The sequence below is a fragment of the Suricata suricatta genome, chromosome 9 (genome assembly GCF_006229205.1).
Source record: "Suricata suricatta isolate VVHF042 chromosome 9, meerkat_22Aug2017_6uvM2_HiC, whole genome shotgun sequence".
Taxonomy (NCBI): Eukaryota; Metazoa; Chordata; class Mammalia; order Carnivora; family Herpestidae; genus Suricata; species Suricata suricatta.
Window position 1 is genome coordinate 49,534,561 of NC_043708.1, and position 18,191 is coordinate 49,552,751.

An 18,191-nucleotide genomic window follows, 5' to 3' on the forward strand; every position below is an offset into this window, starting at 1 on the left:
TTAGAGTGTTAAGGGAAAGGAAAATCACTGGGCAGCACATATCTCCTGAAGAAAAGAAAAGAGATCCGTTGCTAAATAATTTAAGAAGGTATCAGGGATATTGATCTAAGTATCTGTCTGGAAATTCTAGATGGGAGAATATCGTGAGCAAAGCCCTTTGTATCTGACATATAGCAGTTGCTCAATAAACATATGCTTGAAAATTTGCATTTGAGATCAAAGGCTTAAAATCTCAGGTCTCTTTACCTTCCCCCTGGTGGGCTGATGTTACAAAGAAGTAGGATTTCGGATTGGAAAGTCAGTATGAGGACCTTTACAGAACTCCTAGAGGCATTAGAACCCTGTGAAATGTCATGCAGAGACATGATGGATTCTTAGGCAGGAAGAGGACATGATGAAAACAGAAATCTTCAACATACTATTTTGGCAGTTGTGAGATTTCATGGGTTTGGCAGGGCCCGGAGGTCGGATGATGAATTGGGACAATGTTACTTCAGTTGTTCGTAACAATTATGCCATGTATGTCGTTGCTCTACTTGCAGTGCTGTAACTATTCATGAACACTTACTTAATCTTTTTCTTCCCCCTAGTCTAGTGGACGTCTAGTTTACGAGTTATTTAGAGCCCTAATTTAACTATGTCAGACATAGTTTTATGAGCATGAAGTAGTGAAGAGAACAAAGAACGAGTAGTTCTGGTCTCACTTAGGCCACAACTAGCTGCAGGGTTTTGAGCAGGTCACTTGATGTCCTCAATTGGGAAATAAGAGTGTTGACCTGGATGAGCTAAGGCCTTTTCAGTTGACCACAAGAGTTAGTGGAAGCTTCCAAAATACACACCTTATCACTGAGCAGCAAAAGTACTCAACACATCTTTTAATACATACTAGGAAAAACACATCTTCTACTCGTAAACCTGGGAAGAGTATTCCACTTTACCCTAAGATAGATAGTAGTTTCATGATGAGTATAATATATAGGCATTACCTTTTCTAAGAATGTGTCAAAATATAGAAGAAAATAGAAAACTAACCCTTGTACATAAACACAGTGTGCTTACTGTATCATTTTAATGTTTTAAATAAAGCTACTTATTTGCATAATGATGCTTTGGAAAGATGTATCTTAAAATAACAATGCTATTCATTGATTTGAAACTAAAACAAAAATAACATAACATGTAAATTAATCTGGAAAAATTGTCACATTACTCTATAATTAGTTGTATTAGTAAATGTGTGCTATCACTTCTTAAGCTAAATTTGGCATAGAATGATATTTCAAAGTAATGAATCTGCATTTTTATTTATATTTTGCAAATGTTTATTAATTATCGTCAGTTTGTTAACTTCTATAATATGTATGCAGTTTTGTATGATGGGTGCTTAAAAATAAGTAGCTCTCTGGTATTACTTATATGAATTGAAGTTTAAGTTTGATCCTTGTAGGAAATGATATATAGGAAACATTGTGTGCAATGTATCAGAACACCCAGAAAAATACTTCAGATAAGGATTTCTAATGTCTTAAAATGAAACAAATTATTACAGTGTCTAGACAGAGTCCAAAGACATGGTAAAAATTTTTTTTTTGAAAAATTGGTTTTATAGATCAAACAAAACATTTGGTTTGTTTGAACATCATTTAATTTTTCAAACCAGTGAAATAATGCGTAGCATGAATTTAGTTACTTGAAAATATTAAAGGGAAAAGGATATTTTATCTCTTGGAGTATTTTCCTTGAGTCAAGAAATACTTATAAGACGTAGACAGTTATTTTTAGTAATCTGGTCTAAGTAGCAGATTCCCTAAGTGTTCTGCATCCATAACAACTCTCTGGCCATACCTCTGAAATCTGCATTTTAAACAAGTTTCTGGGGAGTTGTTTTTGTGCATAGTGAATGTAAGAATTACTTTTCTAAATTCTCTTCTTATTCTCCTGCTAGAAATCTTTACATGTCATTTGATGCTGGGCATTGGAAAATGAGATCCTAAATTTGAAAGTTGAAGAATAGGACTCTGCTTGGGAATCCAGAAAAAACTTAAAATACCCAATGATTTTATTATCCATCAATAGGCTTTTCTATCAGTTTCTGTTTGAAATTGAGAAGGGTAATAAAATATTTTCAACTGTTAACACTATATACGTTAGTTAATATAAAATAAAGTGTTCGATATTGGAAACCTTTTCTTTTGTATTACTTTCAGAACACAGATTTTTCCAGAAGAAATTTTCCCATAAGCTGGATTTATATTCATTTTATTTCCTCCATAGAATCACCAAGTTCAACCAAATTCTACAACATTCATGATCCTTTTAATGTTTAATAAAGAATTTCAAGTATGCTTTTCATTAATTTTTAAGCAACCAAAGCCTCTATTGACAATACTGATGTTTAGGTTGAGATTGCTACAGGAAATTTCTTGAGATCACTATCCTTTACTGGTAGAGATAGTCTTTCCACTTGCCTTTAATTAAAATAACCTTTTCATCTCCATTCTCAAATTCATTTATTACAAACAAAAATCCCGAATTCACAAATGAGGATGATCTCCAGTTTGAGCTAATAACTGACAATTGTCTCCTTGGTGACAGGAAACATATCTTATTACCTAAGTGTTTCTTAAGACTGAATGAGTTTTGGGAATGCCTAGGTGGCACAGTCGGTTAAGTGTCCAGCCTTGGGTCAGGTCACGATCTCACGGCTGTTGGGTCTGAGTCCTGAGTTGGGCTCTGTGCTGACAGCTCAGAGCCTGGAGCCTGCTTGGGATTCTGTGTCTCCCTCTGTCTCTGACCCTCCCCTGCTCACACACTCTCTCTCTCTCTGTCTCTCAAAAACAAATTAAAAAAAAACATTAAAAAAAAAAAAGACTGAACGAGTTTTTGCATATAGTGGATTCCCAGTGATGAGTAAGTGAATGAATGCTAGTCAAGTTTTATTGCCCTGTGTGGTATTGAAAAAGGAGAAAGTTATACTTAGGAATTCAGATAGCTTCATGAGAACTAAGTCTTTCTTGAAGCAGAATTTTATACTTGGTCATCAATGACCTATTGCCTTCAATGGCTTAATTCAATGATCATCTTTTGCTCCTATCAACACAAGAGTCTATAAATATTGAAAACGAAGTTGATGTTCAGTTCCTGACAACCAACTCTTCTCACTCATTAGCACTCTATTTGCTCTACAAGGCTTATAAAATTAGTAGAAAAATGCCAGTGTTTTTCATTTAAATTCCTTTTTCCTTTCTAATGGTCTCTTGACTTGGCACTACCTGGATTTTGAACAGCATCCTTTACTATATTCAATTTTGGGTTTTGGAAAAAGAAGTACCTCTCACATTTTAGCAGTCAGATTTTATCATGTATTCTTGTAATGATGATGAATTCCTACATTATGAGTTTTCTCTCACCGTCCTGTTCCCCTTTGCCTTTTTCAGAATGCATTGGTGACTATTAGAAAAATTTAAAGGTTTCTGTCCAGCAATATCTTTAATCTCTTGGGGTTGCTCATAGTGTTAGGACTGATGGATCTGACTGTGGTAAAGTCTAATAATTGCTCTTACAGCCAAGCTGATTCATGGGAGGACAGTTTACTTATTTTTTATGTATCTTGTCTCTCTTCTTCCTGACTCAACAGCTCCCCCAACGGTTCGTATTGTGCACTCAGGCTTGGCCTGTAACATTGAAGAGGAGCGCTACTCCGAAAGGGTCTATACCATACGGGAAGGAGAAACCCTAGAACTGACCTGTCTGGTCACAGGACATCCACGTCCACAGGTGAGTCCCGAACTGTGACATTGAGGAAGACTCTCGTTGACTTTTCTTGGAAGTCAAAAACATATATATTTCAGGAGATTTAGCTAAAAAATTGTGTGTGTGTGTGTGTGTGTGTGTGTGTGTATGTGTGTGTGAGAGAGAGAGAAACTGAAGTCACTGTGTGCAAAGCAGGACAAGGGTGATGATTGCTGAATGTTCACACTTGAAGTACTCACTTGGATAAGTTGAAGACTTTTTTTTTGTTTTGGTATTGTGAGAAATTTGGAAGACACTTCTAAGGAAGCTGTTAAAAAGACAACTACAAAAATATCTCAGTAAGATAACAATTCATATGGCAATGAGTTTATTTTAGAATGTGGAGCATGATTTCATGATGACATAATTGCAGCTGAGGAAGCATTTGTTCTGAAGAATGTGGTGCACGAGGTCACATGTACTTTCCTTACTCCTCATCATTATATTCATAGAAAACTTTGCACAACAAACGTTTGCAGGTGTATGCATTCAGGCTTTCAGAGTCATCTGCTACAGCTTTTATAAGCTACTTTAATAGCAGGAACCGAAATGGAGAGTTTCAAAGGGCACTAAAATTATAAATAATGAGCAAAGCAAAAGTTTGTAGGAGTGAAAGAAAGGGTTAAGCAGAAGGTAATATAGTTAGGCTATGTATTCACGATGTACAAGTTTAATTCAGACACATTACAGAATATTCAGGATGTTGTAGTCAGTAATTCTAGTTGTCGTATGTTTAACCTGACTAGTTCAAAATCTACACTGGCAATCAATACAGACACTATGGTGGAAGAGAGATCTCATTTGGTAGCTAAGTTGTGCATTTTAAGTGTTAGTGTTACAGGAAAAAAATCCAGCTACCACCACTACCTAGGAGAAAGTAAGAGGCAGTATAGAGATAGCATAACTCATCATTTTAACCTTTTCTTTTGGTCCCACCAACCATTACTCTTAATACACAAAGATTTTGGACCTTACCATTGTGACCTGAAGAACAAATACAAATAAGCAAATAAACTTCACAGAATGAAGCAATAGATGGATAAGTAAGACCATGACTAAAACTAAACTGGTAAAATATAAAACAAGACTATGCTGCTGGTAAAACGAAAAACAGTAAAAAGTAATCTAGAAAATATAATTCTTGAACATATTTGTTATTAAACTTTGAAACTAATATTAAAAATTAAAAATAACAGTGGCTAAAATTATAACATATAATACTTGCTTTTAACTGAAAATTGATTAAAGAATGAACTTAGTACAGTTTTGTTCTTTAAAATTTGACTTATGATTAGACTTTATGGAAAACATTAATTACAAAACTAAACATACAAGGACAAAAATGATAATTATTAAAATTTGATACAGACAAATTGATATGTCTGGCATTTTTATTTTAAAATTTATTTGGAAAAATAGACTTCAATAAAAATAATTTTACTAAAATTAAAAAAAAGATAATATTAACTCAAGAATATTATCTCAAAGAAAATTTAGTGTTGTTATAATTTGATTATAACTTGTATTCATATACATAGAATAAAAATTCCAGAACCAAAAGTTGGGATCAAAATACGAGTGTTCAAATCTACAAAAAGCCAGAAATTGCCAAATGAGAGGCAGTTTATGGAAAGAGAAGACTCATGAATGCTTCCATCAGATCCACACCAAACCCACCAAATTCAGCACCTTCTAAACTACAAATTACACTTAAAAATGCAACTTTTTGTTTAGACATTCCTGCTCTCTGCTCCCGCGTATCTATCCTTATGTTCCCTTACCTTAGTATTTGGAATTTCTTATTTTCCCCATACATTTGTCCTTAATGACTCACAACCTGGAGGGTAGTCTCTGCTTCTGTCAATTCCAAAATAAATTCTGTAACGACGAAGTGGATCATTACCTTATGTGTTTTTATTCTGAGCAATTCTATGCTGAAACCATTTCAATGTATTCTGGCCATAGGAAAAAGTTATCTTGGTATTGTTATGTCTTCATTCCTAGAAGTAATTCAGGCATTCACAGGTGACTCAGTTTCAGTTTTTATTGCCTGCTTGAAAAATTAACCAGGCCTCTTCTTTGTCAACAAACTGTATAAGGAAAGCTGACAGAACAGCTGGGCCTTGACATCCTGGCCAAACGCTAAAGGGCATGCTGCTAGCAGCTGGTCCTGAGGATGGCTCTTCTTGGCCTGTGCCGTGAAGCTGGAATGACTTCCTGGCTGTCTTGCTCATCTGAATATGACAGGTTGGGAACACAGTGCAAGAGTGAGGCCTTTCACTCTTCAGGAGACTCCTCAATCTGTTGCCTCTTCCTGTGTGGCAACAAAAGTCATAATAAAGGTTACCATTTGCAGAAGTGTTCAAAGGCAGAGATTTTTTTTTTAGATTAAAAATATATTGTCTGCCAATGTATATTAGCCCGAGAGTTATTATTATATGCAAGGGAAATGCATGAAGGTGCAGAAGGTAGGGTGCAGTAGTTAATAGCATGGCATTGGGACCGACGGCTTGGGTATGGCGCTGGGCCTACCGGGACTGCTCGTATGACCGTGGGAAACTCCTTGACCTCTCTGCTCTCCGTGCCTCAGGTGTCTTATCTGTATAAAAAGGATGATGGTAATCATCATACCTACATCATAGACTCCTTTTGTGAGTTAAATGGGTATTATAAATATATACCTACATATGTATACACGTACACATATATATGTACTTGTCATGGAAGTAAGCATTATATTGATATATAATAAAACATATCCTGGCTTTTTATTTATTGTTTTTAATTTTATGCTTAGACTTTAAACCCTAGAGTTGAATAAGTATGAAAATAAGTAGATTTAAAAAATGGTTCTTAGCATTCCTCTGGCCTATTTTAAATTAGATCCATTTAAATAAGTTTCAATATTTTTGTGTTTTAATACTCTACAGAGCCTTTATATTTCTGTTAATTACCTTTCCTGAGCTTGCAAAGACAGAACTATGTTCAGACTACTTCAGTTAATGCAGGTTTATTATAAAGATACATGGAGAAGTAAGAAAGAAGGAGGGGGTAAAGATTTGTTAATAAATCTGCCAACCTAATATTACCTCTCAATGTCCGTAATTTCAAGATTCACTACCCACTCTCTTTTTATTTCTTCTTTTCTTTTTTCTCCATCACTCCCTTTCTCTTCTTTTCCTCCTCCTTTCCTTCCTCTCTTGTCTCTCAATATTATCACATCAATAACATATGGATTCTGAATATAGCTCTCTTGCGACTTAAACAATGAGATATTTAACAAAATGTTCCCTGTCACCCTCCCACTCACCTCCCAGAGGTTTATGTTAAATAGTTCAATGTATCATCTTGCAGTCCTTGTTTTGTGCATTTCCATAAATATGATTATATATGTTAATGTTTTATGTTCATTTTTTAAATTAGACAATGAAAAGTATTATTCTCTGACTACAGTTTTTCACTTGGCCATGTGTCCAAATCACCAATGATAGATACAGTCTAGTGGTTCTCAAGATATGATCCCTGGAGAGAACTTGTTAGAAAGGAAAGTTCGTGTGCCCATCACATCAGAAACTCCTGTGTTGGGGCCAGCAATCCGTGTTGTCAAGAGTCTGCTGGGTAATTCTGATGTACACTGAAATTTGAGAACCACTGACTTAGATCATTATTTTCAGACGCTGAATTGTACTTGTATGAATGCACTAAATTCTACCGTATAGATGCACTAAGTATATGTAATTGTTATTTTGCATAAATTGAGTTTCTTATAGATTTTTACAATTACAAATAATAAGTTAGTGAACACTTCTGGTATGTGTATGCATTTATGCTCATCTTAATTGCATGTCTGCCAGCATCATTGTAGGATACTTTCTGTCTTCAAAATGGCATTTAGCCAAAGTTGAAAATGACTTTAACTTACTTCCTTAGCACAAGAGAATGTTTAAAATTTTTGCTAATTTGATGTGAAGAAGTGAATTATACTACAGTGAAGTTTAAATTTGCATTTTCTGAATTAATAGTCAATTTGAAAATTTTCCCACACATTTATCAATCATGTGTTCATCTCTTTTGTCTATTGATTAATTTTATCTACCTTCTTTATTTTCTTATGAGTTAGCTGCTTGTCTTCTTGTAGACCTGAAATTAAAATTAAATTCAGTATCTGAAAATTATCTTGCAAATTTTATCTACCAGGTTGTATTTGTCTTTTAATATTGTTTATGTTACTTGCATTTAATATTTTTAGATGCATTTTAATATTTTTAATTTTGGCTACTGAATTTTATACCTACTTTCATAAGATCCCTTTCATATCAATGTGTCTTACATTGTATGCTTCTTTTCTAATAGCTTATATAATTGCTAATGTTTTTAAAGATTTAATCATTAGGGGATGTCCATAGTAAAAAAAAAAATATTAGTCTAGTGTTTTCTCTCTTTTTTCTTCTCCCTTCCCTCTGCCCTAATCCACACAGGAGAGTCAGCATTCCACCTTACAGCTTTAAAATGCTACAAAAATAGAGGTATAATTTACATATAAAATTATATTAGGTTCAGGTATATAATGTAATGATTTGGTATTTGTAAACTTTGAGAAATAATCACCACATTTAACTCTAGTTAACATCTGTCACCGTATGTGATTACATTTTTTTCTTACAATGAGAAATAAGGTTTAACATTTTAAACCTTATATAATGTTTAACATTGAACATTAAAGCATTTTTAAAAGTTCTTAAAAATTCTGTTTTCATCATTAAAGTTGAATTATTCTTTTTTAATGTTGATTTACTTATTTTGTGAGATAAGAAAGTGCATGAGGAGGGAGAGAGGCAGAAAGAGAGGAGAGAGAGAGAATCCCAAGCAAGTCCCATGCTGTCAGCAAGAGCCTGAGGTGGGACTTGATCTCATGAACTGTAAGAGCACAACCTGAGCCAGAATCAAGAGTCAGATGCTTAACTGACCGAGCCATCCAGGGGCCCCCAAATTGCATTATTCTATTCTACCATTCTACTTACCTCTTCCTGTGCCATGCCATGATATTTTAACTTCTATAGCTTTATATTATACTTGGCCATAGAGGAAAACAAGCCACTCCTTTGTTGTTGTGTTTCCATATTTCCTTGGTTGGCCTCAGACATGACTTCTGCTTTTTGATGTTGGAAATTAGCTTTTTATATCCCCCAACCAAATAAATATTGGAACTTTAATCGTATTGCATTTTTCTTGCTATGAGACCATGCCATAGAAAGTATGAAAAACTTTTACAAAGGATCTCTCAGTAGGACACTTTGAATATTTCAAACTCCTCAAACAGGAAGGCAGTTTTATTATAACCAGTATAATATGAAGATCTTTGAGTTTATTTTGAAAGCAAACCTGGCTATTTATATTTGGAGGGCTTTCCTGCTCTTTTCAAAAACAAAACAAAGATGAAAATGCACATCAACCAAAAAAGTTCTACTTTTACATGCTGGCTTTCTGGGTAAGATTTCATTTGAATATTATTTTTCATCACTGTAGTATTTTTGAAAGCCATTGTTTAAAATATAACTATGCATATCCAAAGCACTAACCTAAGAATAATTAATACTGTTTACTAGTTTGTCACAGCTCATCCTAGGCATTGTTCTTTTTCTTAGATTAAAAAAATAAGGGTAAGGCCATTTTTCAATTTTAAAATGGGATTAATTTCAGTCATTTGGTTGCTATATAAATGTCTTCTTGACTTTCAAGACTGTTGCTGAGTTATTGATGTTTTATCCCTGTTAATTCTGTATGCAGATTTTAAAGTGATAAATATACAAAAATGAAAATCTTAGCAAGCCTGGATAACAGGTTTTACAGTTCAAGGCCATTAGTGCTAGCTGTATGTTCTCCTTTGCAAATATTTTGTACATCTCGGTCCACATTTCCATATGGTATATTTTTTTCTGATTCAGTCTGTTAAACTTCTTATAATAAAATTAATGCATGCACATGAAAAACAGGCATATAGATTATTGGATTAATGTCCAATAAATAGGCAGAATTGGGATCTGTTATCTAATCAGAGATCATCAACTCTTGTATCTCTTCCTTCTCCTGGTTTACAGAATTTCATATAATGTTCTTTTATCATCTGTGATAAATCTCTCTAGACTGGATCTATCTGCTTCCTCATATAAGAGACTCTCCAACCAAAACAGCTAATATTTTTTCAATGAATATTTGGAGAGGAAATACTTTATTTGGGAAATACTTTAGTATATATTGTATTCAAAAATATATTAATCACAAATTCCATATCAATAACAACCTTCACAGTCTGTCCTCCCCCACACATATATGCACACCTGGTCTCTCCTAGATAACTCCTTTAAGTTCATGTTTACATGGGTAAATGCACTTACCACAGATCATTAGGAAGAAGCATTTACAGTCTTTCTAAGGGTTGATGTTATACCTTCAAATAGTTTTGTTTCTACTGATTTTTATACAGAATGTGGGAAGTATATTTTAGCTCAACACTTTCCTTCAAAATTGCTTATACTTTTTGCTAACGGCATATAAGCATTAACCAAAGATTAAAAAAAAATACATTTAATGAATTCTCTATTTCATGAATATAGGGTCCATTTTGCTCCTTAGGAGATTTGAATGTGTTTACAGTTATTTTGGAGTTCATCTTTTGTTTAATTCCATGGACAGTCTTTATGCTTATAGGAAACAATCATCCATTCCAGACGTTGGTCAAAAAATGTTAGCTAATGTACTTAATGAAGGCTCAGTAAGGTGGAAATGTTAGCATAGGTTTATTATGAAACTTGTTTTCAGAGAGCTCCCAAGCGATGCTCCTGTTACTATGAGAAATGCATTGGTCAGATGGGCACTGGCATCTTTGAGAAGCTCAAGGGTGACTGTCCTTGGGAGACCAGGGTTGCAGTAGGGGATGCTGCTGTAGAAGTGGGATCTCTGAAGTCAGCAGATGATAAAATTCAAAAATGGCAGAGTTTGGCTGGTAACACTTTACCAACAGACTCAATGTAGATATAAAGTGTGTAATGAGCAGCAAGGTTGGAGTAGCAACCATGTTGTCTTTGTCTATATGGCTTTGTTGATGAATGATAGATTATAGTGTTTTTAGTGGTAATATATAAGGGTAGCTCATTAAAGTGGTTCTTGACTCAAACAAACAGGTAAAGAGGTAAGGAGCAGGTTGACATTTTATACTATAAAAAAATCACAGTCATACATTCAATTTCCAAATCTAAACTTGTTCACAGAACCAACACTCCTTGTTTGAAAAGGAAGCCAGATTTCTTTGAGGAAAGACCTGCAAATATCACTACAAGTTTATACCAAAAATAGTATCTGAATCCTTCCCCAAAGGGATTTGTGGCCATTTGTCATAGTAATTTACCTTGGAGAAAGAAAAATACCAAGACTTTTTGAGGGTTCTTCAAGGTACAGAGTTTGAGCTGACACAGAAATCAGTGGATTTATAATGTTGTCATAGAGTGGAGGCTTGTGAATCCTGATGATCAATGGAGACCCTAGAGAAGTGGGTTTATGGTCATCTCTCCAGACTCCCAAAAGCATAATTGGGAGGGACATACTTAGCAGCTGGCAGGATCCCATCACTGGTTACCTGGGTGGAGTGAGTCAGAGCCATTATGGTAGGAAGGTGAGTCCTATAAAATTGTCCCTCCCAAACCACAATATGAAATCAGAAGTAGTACTGCATCCCAGAAGAATTTTCAGAGATTAGATACTGCAATCAAAGCTGTGGTAGTAAAGGAGTGGTAGTCTCTATCATGTTCCAATTTATTTCACATATAAGATGTCTAAAAAGCCAGGTGGATTATGGAAGATGATGATAGATTCTGGTAAACAGTCAAATCAACACTGTTGCTGTGCCACATGTCATGTCTCCATTGGAACACATTTGCCGGTATGCAGCTAGTCATCTGACAAATAGATGCATTTCCGTTCTCACCAAGATTTTAAAGTTTGCTTTTGTGCTCAATGGACAGCAGTGCACACATACTACTCTGCCCTGGGTCAAGATGAACTCTGTCATTCTCTATAACATTATAGTGCACAAGGAACTTGATTGTTACAGTGATCTACGGAACATTATATTGATTGCATCATGTCATTTTGACCTTCTGAAAAGGAAGTAACAATTACCATAGATGCCGTATTAAGATAGAAACATGGTAGAAGGTAAGAAATTACCCCAAATTTTACTCATCGGTTAAAATGGTAAAGGTTTTTGGAGTCCAAAGAGGCACACTAGGGCTATTCCATCTAAGGTTATAAAAATGTTGTTTATCACAGCCATACCAGTAAGAAAGAAGCCCAACATATGGTAGGCTTTTTTGGATTTTAGAGCCTGCATATATTACACTTAGAAGTATTGCTCCACTTTAGTTTATTGGGAAGCTTTAAAACTTCTCGGTTTCAAAGCAGGAGAGGGCTCTGCAGCAAGACCAGTTGTAGTGTAAACTGCCTCGCTGCTCAGGCAATGCAATCTGGAAGGTTTGCTGTTGGTTACAATGCTGTGTGGATTCTTTGTTAGGTCCTAAGAAGAGGGTCACAGCCACAACTTTAGAATCTGGAACAAGACTAAATTTTCTATAGCAGAGTACTAATTGCTGTTTGCAAAGCAGTTCTTTTTGACACATAGGGAGTAGGTTCCAATTGACACATGGCCCCTTGGTCAGGTGATTCTGTGACAAATTCTACATGGCTCCTCAGAGAGTTCCAGGAGAATGGAGCCCCAGTTACTCTCAGCAATGACAGCACAATAACAGTTTGCTGTATGGTTTTTCCTCCTTCTCTTTGTCATATTCACAATCCCCTGTTTCCCCAGGATTGATCACAAAAATATATTATGTACTTGCAATCTGTTATCTCTGTCTTTCTTTCCCTGTGGCAATTCTGTAAGACAGTCCCTACTTCCTAGACTCAAACCTAATTAGGAGTACATTTACACAACTAACCCTAGATTTTTCTTCATTGCTTCTGACCTTAAGTTGTTTAATTGTGAGTCAGAATTATCATACTAATACTTTTCCTGAAGGCTTGTAAAGGAAAGCCACAAGTCATTAGTCAAGGTATGATGTTCTGTCAAATTTTGCTTTTATTTCTTAAGACTTTTATTGACATAAATAGCATGGGTATCTACTTTGCCTGAAAATTTATTCTAATATTTAAAAAATATTTCTTTTTCTTGAATTACTTCTAAGCATTGAATGTTTGCAAGTTTATGCATAAGGAATATCATTTAATGGAGATTGTAAATACAGACTAAAGATTTGGTTGGTTATGACAGCTTTACCGTTCATGGCCAAAATTTGATCCTCAGAGAGATCAGAAAATGGATCTCAAACAGAGTCAAAATTTTAGATATATAAATCATATGGAAGTTTGAAATTAGAAATCTTCTTTTGAGATCTATATATTTTAATGAAAAATAGTATAAGTAAGAGTGATAAGATCATAGTCATTATTATAGCAGTTGACATAAAGTATTTTAAAATTATTAGGACATTTCCAGGAGATAGAAGGAAATCAATACTTCCTATTAACATGTAATTGAGAATCTATTGGTTGTATCGTTCATGGTTACATTGTATCATTTAAAAAGTGTTTATTTTGAAAAAGAAAGAGAATGCGCGAGTGAGCATGAGCAGGGGAGAAGCAGAAGGAGAGGGAGAGAGAGTATCCCAAACCAAGTGTGCTCTGTCAGCATGGAGCACCCCATGGGGCCTGATCACACAAACCATGAGATCATGACGTGACCCAAAATCAAGAGTTGAACTGTCAACTGACTGAGCCATCCAGGTGTCCCTAATGTGTCATTAAAATTTTTTTTGATGTTTGTTTATTTTTGGTGAGAGAGAGACACATGGAGTGTGAATGGGGAGGGTCAGAGAGAGAGGGAGACACAGAATCAGAAGCGGGCTTCAGGCTCTGAGCTGCCAGCACAGAACCTGATGCAGGGCTCGAACCCATGAACTGTGAGATCATGACATGAGCTGAAGTTGCCCGCTTAACCAAGTGAGCCACCCAGGTGTCCCTAAAATGTATCTTTTTAAGGTAAACAATTACAGTTCTTTTAATACAGAAGTTCTGAATAATTACATAGAGATTGATGAATTGGATTCTATGTTTATTTAGAATAATACTCCTATTGACATGTTTTCAGATATATCTTATTTAACTGAGGCTCTTCCAAATGGTAGATATCCCATAATAGTTTTTCTTCCTTCAGAGATTTAAGTCTTTTTTCATAGCAGTTATTGAACTGTGAAGAAATCTAAATTCAGTAACCTTAACATAGTCTGAAGTGAATTTTTTCATGGCGGAATGACAATTGATTTAATTGATCTAATATTATTATATAAATGCTGTAATTTTGTATATATGTATAGACTATATGTGTATATATATACACACTAATTTGCTATATATATATGTACATATATATATACAGATTAAGATAAATCCACAAAGTAGGAGTCATTTGGGCACATTCAACATGTCATAAATGATCATTTATAGTTATATTCTCCCCTACTATTTTCAAAAGGCAACATTAAAACAAATATAGTTGTTGTCTACTGTGGTCCTATTGAGTAAAATTTATTCTCTACACTTATGGCTAGGACATCAAGGATACCAATTAAGTGAATTGGATTTACTTAAAATTTTAAATTTCAATCTAATGGAACATTCTTTAAATTGACTTTAAAATATTGAGGTTTCAATTTTAAGTTTATTTTTAATTTATCTTTTAATTTTTTTAATGTTTTTTATTTATTTTTGAGAGACAGAGAGATAGCACAGGCAGGGAAAGGTCAGAGAAAGATCCAAAGACAGGCTCTAGGCTCTCTATTAGCTGTCAGCACAGAGCCTGATGTGGGACTCAAACCCATGAACTGCGAGATCATTACCTGAGCTGAAGTCAGATACTAACCAACTGAGCACCCAGCGGCCCCTAAATTTAAGTTTAATAATTTCAGTTATAATAATAGAAAGTACTACTGATCTATTTCTATTCTAAATAATATCCTGTCATTGGTCATTAATAATCTATATCTGTGCAGATTGTAAACATGACATATTTATTCTGAATTAGGCTCATCATAGCCTCTCCCTGAAATGCTCAGAGATACTTCCAAAAAATCAATAAAGAATAAAAACCTTTTCGTGATCTACAAAAGTTAACTTAAACTACACCAAGGAAAGTGCTTATAAAATGTGAGTATTTTCAGGATTGAAAAATGAGAAAACATTTATTAGGAATGACTCAATCAATTCTTTTTTTTTTTTTAGGAATTATTAATCTTTTATTTTGATTTTCCTTTAGTGCCAAAGTTTTAACAAAAACCTAAAAATAACATTTATTTTCTTGACACTTTTATCTTTTTCCATCAGCAAGCATCGATTTCTTCCTTTTTCTGCTTATTATGGTTCACAAGGAAACATTATCCCATACAAGCTAACTCCTTCTGGTTTTCCTACTTGCCTTTGGCAGAAATCATTAAATGGTGTTGAAAAAGCTTGAGCAGAACAAAATCCTTAGTTAATTAGTGTCTTTTCCATTGGCTGTCATTGCAATTTTGTATGTTTAAAATTAACTTTTAGGCATCCAGGTCTGGTATAATATCCAACCTAAGTGATCCTTTGTATTGATACCATGTATAATTAGAACAACCGATCATTTTGAATTACTTTTCACCGTGCCATCAAGAAGATGGATTATAGCCAACCATTTGGCTGTGTTATATAAAATGTATGTAAACACATTTTATGAGATATATAAATTCTACTTCAGCTAATATCCTCTATTAGCTTAAAGAATTCCTAATTCCAAAATTGTACAAGTGCCTGAATTGCATGTTTATAGATCTTACTAGTTTTCTAGGACTGCCATAACAAAGTATCACAAAGTAACAGAAACAACAGAAATGTATTCTCTCACAGTTTTAAAGCCTAGAATTCTAAAATCAAAATGTCAGCAAGGCCATTCTCCCTCTGAGAGGAGGTTGTGGGTAGAATCCCTCCTTGCCTCTCTTAGCTTCTGGTGGTGGCCGTCGATCCTTGGTGTTCCTGGCCTTCACCTGCGTCATTCCAGTCTGTGCTTCTGTCACAGTGTGTGTGTGTGTGTGTGTGTGTCTTTGAATGACATTTTCTCTCTTCTGATAAAGACAGTAGGCGTATTGGATCACAGGCCCACCCACTCATCTTAACTAATTACATCTGCAGCAACCCTATTTACAAATAAGGTTGCATTCTGAGATACTGGGTGTTAAGACTTCGGCATATCTTTCTGGAGCACATGATTTAACTCAGAACATATATTATCTTTTCTTGTTAGATAGTTCATATCTTCACTGGACATGTTCTGGGGCTCCCATTGTCATTATATATATATATATATATACATTTTGTATATATATATAATATGACTGCTGTGTACCATTAATCTTGGAGAAAATTTCAGTGAATTTGCCTAAAGATTTTGTATTTGTTGTCCCTTCCACTTCTCTGCATCCCTGTCCCTTGGTTAATTGCATAAATGGCTTACTTGTCAATTCATTTTGAAAGCCTCATGCTTGGTCAAAGAGGCTTGCTTAAATGCCATTTCTATGTGGTCCCAGAATCCCTGGCCATTTCTTACCATAATAAATACATCTTAGGATGTTGCTTTGGGGAGTGAGTGAGATTTTAGGCTCTGGAATCAAACTGCATGGTTTTGAATTGACTGCTACTCTCTCCACTTTCTAGCCATGTGAATGTGGGAAATTTATTTAAACCCTCTTTCACTTACTTTCCTCATGTATAAAATGACAATGTGAGGAGTAATTATATAGGAACCTTCCTTAAGGACAAATAAAATCATAGAAAGGAAGACTTAAAAAAATCTTGAATAATGACGATGATAGAAATAATAAGATAGAATAATGATGTTTTTATGTCTCCTGAATCACTTACTGGATTCCTCAAAATGAAGGACTAGGTCTTGCGTTCCCATTTTCTATCACGTTAGAGTGAACCTATGTTATGATTTGCTTGGGATGGTGCTAGTTTATGGCTGTTGCTCTGGTTAATGTCATCCTTTCTCAGTCCCCGAAGGTGTCCTGTTCGGAGAATAAAATATACACACAGAGGGTCTTAATTACTTTTCAAGTGAGTGAATGTGGCAAGCATTTTCAGTTTAGGCTAATTGTTCAATATTTTGATTAATTCCATTATCTTTAAAAAATGTTGTGTTTGCTTATGTCTATGCCATTTACCTCTTAGAATTAAGCGTTTAAAGAAACCTTCGGATTCACTTGTGTAGGCAACATTGGAAGCCATATACCTCAATGCCTGCAGGAGTGCATTAAATGCTCCATTGGTGGTCTCGAAGACTTAATGTGTGTTCTTATTTTACTATCTGGCAAAGATTTAAAGACACTTGGGAAATGGGACTCAATAATATGAAGCCATTACACTTCATTCTAAGTGTAAATACTCCATGCCACTTTTGACAATGGTATACATTTTTAATTACAGATGTTATCATGTAACATTGGGATCTCAGTGACAGGAGCATATTTACCAAGTAACAGACCAAAACCTGGTCATTCATTGTTGGACTCTGTTGCTTAAAACAGTCTACAGAGTTGCAATCCTATGTCTAAATAATGTAGAGATGATGGAACCTTGTTCTTACCAGCAAAGGGGAAAAATCGGTATCAGTAGAAAGTAGAACAGAGTTTGAAAAAGTGTATGCTAAGACATGTTCACTTCATGTTGCCAACTAGTCATAGTTAATTTTGCTAGAATCATTTGAAGGAATATAGCTTCTATTGTTCATGGGGGTCAAAACAGAAAGTCCAGACTAGAGTTAGTTACCTTATAAGCACAGGGAATTTTGATGCATGAAATATGATGGCTGATCTAGAGATATTTTTTCCTCACATATCTTTGCATTCCCTGCCTGGAGACTAGTTAACTTCCTTGGCCATTATGTTAGTTAGTTAACCAAAGTGGTAAATGTTCCAGTATTGTGATGACATCCTCTGACATCATGGAATATTGCTAAGCATTGTAGACCAGCTCCTTGTGATATGATATGTTTACAGATTGAACTGAAAACTGTATTTAGTTTGTTATTAGACATACACATAATCTGAGTCTACAACTGCCCTCCTAACCATTTGCCTACTTGAGATTTTTACTCCTTCTGACTGTTCTTTTGACAGTCACCATGAATCACACACTTGGCTTGTGACAACTTAAAATAACTATCCACTGTAATTTACCAAAAAAAAGTAAAAACTAGAACTGTTATTGGTTTATATGATTTTATAATGAATGTGTGCGTGTTTGTCCATGGACACACACTTCATACTTCT

The 18,191-nt window shown here is 34.7% G+C and overlaps 1 protein-coding gene and 1 long non-coding RNA gene across 2 annotated transcripts in view; one reads left to right on the plus strand and one right to left on the minus strand.

Moving 5' to 3' along the window:
* MDGA2 (MAM domain containing glycosylphosphatidylinositol anchor 2) overlaps nt 1–18,191 on the plus strand; it is a 779,701-nt gene that overhangs the window by 333,875 nt on the left and 427,635 nt on the right. The window contains exon 2 of the mRNA XM_029952652.1: nt 3,638–3,777. Coding sequence (XP_029808512.1) covers nt 3,638–3,777 — 140 coding nt within the window. The remainder of the gene's footprint in view (nt 1–3,637; nt 3,778–18,191) is intronic.
* Nucleotides 5,702–17,801, minus strand: LOC115302712. The gene is made up of 4 exons (XR_003913598.1): nt 17,689–17,801; nt 16,783–16,928; nt 6,325–6,391; nt 5,702–6,106 (listed from the first exon to the last, which is right to left on the minus strand). It is a non-coding gene; the product is annotated as an uncharacterized LOC115302712 (long non-coding RNA).